The sequence below is a fragment of the Sphaerodactylus townsendi genome, linkage group LG03 (genome assembly GCF_021028975.2).
Source record: "Sphaerodactylus townsendi isolate TG3544 linkage group LG03, MPM_Stown_v2.3, whole genome shotgun sequence".
In the NCBI taxonomy this organism is placed as follows: domain Eukaryota; kingdom Metazoa; phylum Chordata; class Lepidosauria; order Squamata; family Sphaerodactylidae; genus Sphaerodactylus; species Sphaerodactylus townsendi.
In genome coordinates this window covers 176,310,568-176,316,567 of record NC_059427.1, presented here as the reverse complement: position 1 = coordinate 176,316,567, position 6,000 = coordinate 176,310,568, and the positions used below count along the sequence as shown (strand labels likewise).

At 53.9% G+C, this 6,000-nt stretch overlaps 1 protein-coding gene across 2 annotated transcripts in view; it reads right to left on the bottom strand.

Moving 5' to 3' along the window:
* Positions 1-3,380: 3,380 nt before the first annotated feature.
* Positions 3,381-6,000, bottom strand: part of OTUD5 (OTU deubiquitinase 5) — a 55,083-nt gene continuing 52,463 nt past the window's right edge. For both annotated transcript variants that reach the window (XM_048490482.1, XM_048490481.1), the window contains exon 9: positions 3,381-5,384. In XM_048490482.1, the coding sequence (XP_048346439.1) occupies positions 5,263-5,384 (122 nt within the window). In that variant the 3' untranslated portion in view covers positions 3,381-5,262. The remainder of the gene's footprint in view (positions 5,385-6,000) is intronic.

The window sequence follows — 6,000 nt, the reverse complement described above, 5'->3', positions numbered from 1 at the left end:
TGTGACTGTTGTTACTTTCCCCCCCATTCCAAATGTGAAACGCCACTTCGAGCACCTTGTTCAGTAAACAGTAATTTATAATTTTTTTAAAGTCGCTCACGTTGAACTGTCGTAAGTACATGTGGGCTCAGTAAGGACTAGAAACTCGTTCCTCTGGTTTGGGCACCAGCACTGCACCGGCAGGCTTAGGCACTTGAGAGTCGTTTGTCGTCATTCCTTTTGCCTACTCAGCGTAAGGAGGAAGGCTTCCGTGTCGCACGCTGGCAGCTTGTCGGTCAAATCAAACCCCAGAAGTCATCTTTGAATTGACCTTAAACCAGTGTTTATCCGAACAAGGAATTTGGCATGTTGGCGGCCAGCAGACATCAGATGACGTTGGAACTTGTACTTCAGAAGAACCGGGGCTAGCGCAGCACACCTGCGCGGTTGGGCACTTCGCACTTAATACGAAACTCCCACACCCAATTCTGCACCGACACTATCCAGATTCTGTGGTCTAGATACATTGCGAAACCAGGCGAGGAGAGAGGCCTACGAAGAAAGCTGCGGGTCCTGCTCTTGAAAACTGGCCCCCGTCTCCAGCACTAAAACAACGGTGGTGTTCAAATGGTATCCTTAGAAAATAGCAGATTTTTTCTAAAAACAGCAGCGGCGAACAAGATTCTTTGCAAGACAGCAGGCCTGTCCGAAAAAGAGCAGCAGTGGTGTAGGAGGTTAAGAGCTCATGCATCTAATCTGGAGGAACCGGGTTTGATTCCCAGCTCTGCTGCCTGAGCTGTGGAGGCTTATCTGGGGAATTCAGATTAGCCTGTACACTCCCGCACACGCCAGCTGGGTGACCTTGGGCTAGTCACAGCTTCTCGGAGCTCTCTCGGCCCCACCTACCTCACAGGGTGTTTGTTGTGAGGGGGGAAGGGCAAGGAGATTGTAAGCCCCTTTGAGTCTCCTGCAGGAGAGAAAGGGGGGATATAAATCCAAACTCTTCTTCTGCTCTTCTTCTGCTCTCCAACCCCCACCCCATGCCATCAGAGGGATATCTGGTGGTTCCCTGACTCCCCCGTTTCTTCGTGAGCTGAGTGAGCACCCAAGACACCAAGGGCTCCAGCCTCTCCGGGCTCAAGACCTACCTGCACAGATCTGGGAATCTTGCAACATCAGCCATGTGCCAGGAAGAAGGGACAAAGGCGGGACCTGTGAGCAGCTGACCAAAAGTTAGGGACCCAGCACCAGGAGACGTCCCATCAGAAGCCACAAGCCACAAGGAGGTCCTCACCCCAAGAGTGACCTTTGCCTTGCCCTCGTGATGCTCCGCTTTCATGTACATGAGGGGACAAGCTGAGCCACAACACCCTCATGCCCTAGATATGCGCCTCGTCTGCATGGAGGCCCCCAAGCAGCATTGTCCCCAAAGGCAACTTGAAAGTTCCCTGACTGACTCACCCAAGAGGCCCGAGCCAAGGATTGAGCACTATCAGCATGGTGTAGTGCTGTGGTGGAGAACCTTTGGCACTCCAGATGTTATGGACTACAATTCCCATCAGCCCCTTCCAGCATGGCCAATTGGCCATGCTGGCAGGGGCTGATGGGAATTGTAGTCCATAACATCTGGAGTGCCAAAGGTTTGCCACCACTGTGGTTAGGAGCAGTGGCCTCTATTCTGGTGAGCCAGGTTTGTTTCCCCACTCTTCCATGTGAAGCCTGTTGAGTGGGTGACCATGGGCTAGCCACCGCTCTCTCTCAGAACTCCCTCAGCCCCACCTACCTCACAAGGGGCCTGTTGTGGGGAAGGGAAGGAGATTGAAAGCCCCTTTGAATGTCTTTAAAGGTAGAGAAAAGTGGAAATCACTGGCGGAGAGTGTCGCTCGAGCAGTTATAGGGGGGTGCTCTGGCTCAGACAAGACCCTGTTGACAGATCACATGCGGAACGTGCGGGCCCCAAGAAAAGTACGAAGTGGGCTTTACTGAACGGCAATTTTCCTGAAGGCAAGTGGCAACCAACGAAAGTGCTCTGTCTCTTGTATTTCCAATCCAAAAGTTAGGCTCAGTGCTAATTTCCCCCTGAATCCAGCCCGTCACCCCTCCACCTACCCTTGGGTCAACTCAAGCCTTCTCCTCTGAGCCTTTTGGGCAGTGGTATTTAAAAAGGCCTGCGACAGGATCCTTCAGCGTCTTGGCAGGAGCAGAGCAGGAGGCGGAGACCAAGAAAGGAATCCAACCCCGACCCAAGCTCTCCCTGCTGCCTGACCCACTGATGTGGAATCCCCCACATGGAGGCAGGCTCTTGGGGTCTGCCGTCAAGCCTGAATTGCGTGCACCCGCTGGCCCCCGGCCCTTGACAATATGTCTTTCCCCAGCTCCCAGCCCCAAAGCTCGCTGCAGGTGAAAGTCAACGGGCAGCTCTGTTGCCAACGTGGTATAATGGTTCAGTGCGTGGTGTCATGGTTAAGAGCAGGTGTACTCTAATTTGGAGAACCAGGTTTGGTACTCCACTCCTCCGCAGGAGCAGCAGACTCTTATCTGGTGAACTGGATCTGTCCTGCCACTCTTATGTTCCTGCTGGGTGACCTCGGGCCAATCACAGTTCTCTCTGAACTCTCCCTGCCCCACCTCCTCACAAGGCGTCTGTTGTAGGGAGAGGAAGGGAAGGAGTTTGTAAGCCATTCTGAGACTCCTTACAGGACAGAAAGTTGGGGTATAAATCCAAACTCTTCTTCCCAATGCAATTTTGGGCTGTATCAATAGGAGTATAGTGTCAAGATCGAGGGATGTCATTGTACCTCTCTATTCTGCATTGGTTCGACCTCACCTGGAATATTGTGTACAGTTCTGGGCACCACAATTCAAGAAGGATATTGACAAGCTGGAACCGGTCCAGAGAGGAGGGCAACCAAAACGGTAAAGGGTCTGGAGCCATGCCCTACAAAGAGAGGCTTAGAGAGCTGGGGATGTTTAGTCTAGAAAAGCGAAGGTTAAGGGGGGACATGATAGCCATGTTTAAATATCTGAAGGGATGTCATGTCGAAGAGGGAGCAAACTTGTTTCCTGCTGCCTCCGAGACTAGGACACGGAGTAATGGATTCAAGATGCAGGAAAAGAGATTCCACCTAAACATTAGGAAGAACTTCCTGACCATCAGGACTGAGTGGAATTCACTGCCTCGGAGAAACCTCCTTCTTTGGAGGTTTCTAAACAGAGGCTGGATGAACATATGTTGGGAGTGCTTTGACTGTGTGTTCCTGCATTGCAGGGGGTTGGACTTGATGGCCTTGGGGTCTCTTCCAACTTTATGATATCCGGTAGGCCCACACCAACACGCTACCCAAACAACCCCTCCCTTTGAAACCCTTTGCAAGAACAGCGAAAGGCAACACAATCAGTGATGCTGTACACAGTGTGGGCATTCTCCATTTAATATATCTCAAAATCTATTTGATTGCTTTACTAGATCAAATAAAAGTCATATTTACATCATTTACTCTGCTTACACCAGCCTTGCAGAATTTGGCATTCCCGGTCAAGGCATCTGAGTTTCTGGCTAGTAACAAACCAGCCTATGGGCGGGGCTTCGGGCTCCCCGTTTACATGGGGGGAGAGAAGAGAATTGGAGCACCTGGGCAAGCAATCAGAGGCTCCACCCACAAGAGGGGAAGTTTCCGGGGGGGGGGAGAGATAGAAAGCATACAATTGATCAAGAGAGGCTTGGGTGGTCATTTTCTTTTGTTGCTTATGGGAATAAGCTTGCCTGCTATAGCACTGATTCCCTGTCTGGACTTACAACCACCCACCTCAGGAAGGACAGAGAGAGAGGAAGAGGAAGACGGAGAAACAGAGAGAGAAGCCATGCAGGAGGGCCACTCTGCCCAGACTTTATTTCAGGCACCAGATTATTTAAAAACCAGCCTTCTGTGGGGATTCCCTGGATCTGTTTTCTGACAGCAGCAGATACGCCCCTGCCCTGCTCAACTGCCTCATCGGATCTTCCGAGGGTCAAGGGGCAGAAATGTCAGCGACTTCCACCCCGCCAAGATTTTAGAGTCGGCGTGAGGTGGAAAAGGGAGGCGAGTGGCAGGGGCGTCCCCCTCCCTTGACAAGGACAGCCAGAAAGATCGGCTTCGACCCTGGCGTGGAGATGGAGGAAGCAAGGAAGACACCGCACCGAGGTCAGCGTGGCTGGAAATCTACTCTCAAGGGGTTAGATTTTGCACCAATGGTCTAAGAGCCAGGAGACTGGGTCTCCTTTCCCCCTACAGAACTGGTCCTTACCCTGGGATTCAAAGAGTACTTTCCACAGGAGGCCCCCAACCCTGCCCCACCTGGCCCCGTCCCTTCCACCGTTCAACTTTCCACCAGCGTATGCCATTGCCTCAGCATTATGCTATTAAGGCCCAGCCGGCTGTGCAGAGAGCCACCGCGTGGAGAGGAGAGCGGCGTCTGCCCGCCCGCCCGCCCTGCTGCTGGGCACACCAAGAGTGGAAGAGGCAGCAGAAGGAGGAAGGACCAAAGCGCCCCCCCCCCCCACCTAGGAGAGAGCGCAAGAGCAGCAGTGGGGCTAGGTGGAGATCCGGCACCGCAGGGAAACCAGAAGGAACGCACAGAGAGGGAGAGAAGAGGAAGAGGTGGCAGTTCGGGGGGGCGGGGGGAGGTTCTAGCACAGGTGAGCAGCAGAACTCCTCAGCAACGGAGGTGGCGATAAAGGCGGTCTCCCACTTCGCTGTCCCGTCCTTGTAGGGGGCTGGACACTAGTGGGAAGAGCAGGTAATGGCGGCTCGCTGCCAACCCTTCCCCCACCCTATTTACTGCACCCCCAGAATCCAGAGGAAGGAAAAAGAGCAGCCCTCCCACTTGCAAAGCTCCCCTCTGCCCCTGCTCCCCCCTACATCCAACTTCAGTTCGTTTCCATAAGCCAGAACTGCCCCCTTGCAAAGTGGGGAGGGCTCGCGTGGAACCAGGTCCATCATTCATTTAATAACGAAGGAAGGAAGGGCTGATGAAGGAGGGAGCCCGGTGTGCCCCAGCCTGTGCGGATTCCAGCTCCTCGGGTAGGAGGTCCTGTCCCTCTCTTGCACCTCCCCACACCCCGTGCGCTGGGCAGCAGGGGGGTGTCAGATGCAGAGGGCTCAAAGGAGGGGAGCGCAGAGCAGCTGAAGGAGCGTGGATTAGCAGCCGTGGAGGAGGGGAAGAGTCCCAGGTCTTGTCATCCTTCCTGCCAAAACATGCACCTAAGGGGTGTCAGGCGAGCCCAGAGCGGGTGCCGGCGAGATATCAACTCTTGTCGGAACCACTGTCTCTGTGCAGGGCGCCTTTCTTCATGCTTTCCAAGTACTCTTGTTGCGACACGGCTAGCACCGACGCCAGTATTTCGTCGTCATCCCAGTCGCTCAGGCCTGGGGGGGACAAAGGGGGAGGGCGTCAGTTTGTCATGGGGGGAGAACTGCCCCTTGGACACTCTTCCTGTAGACGTCCATCTGCCCTCCAGCCCATCGCCCTGCCATCCTGCCAAACCAAGCCACTGCCCCTTCCCCTGCTTCCGTGCCGGCCCAGCCTGTGACCTGCGCCAGCCCCATTGGGCTTCGATGGCAAATGTGGTGTAGCTGACCGTCAAGCCAACTACCCCTACACATGTTTACCAGTTCCCGTGAAGAGAGTTGAAAGGATGTCTCAAGCAAACGAAGGGTTAATGGCCAAACATTCCAGGGCCAGAGTTAGCAGATTTCAGCTTTGGGGACCTCACCCAGAAAAACGATTCCTAACACTGCCTTGACAAACGTAAGGGGATTTGAGGATAGAGCCTGGAGAGGGCGGAGTTTGGGGATGATGCAACTTTACCTCTGGGTGACATTTTAGGCTTCCTCCCCTAGTCTCTACGGTCTTTACAACAGAGACTGGGGAACCTCCTAGAGGTGTGAGGGCCATTCGTGTCACCTTTCAATTTCTCCGGGGGAGGGGGGGGGATTTGGTCTGGAGGCTGGTGATTCTCTAGTCTGGATGGGTGAATAGAAG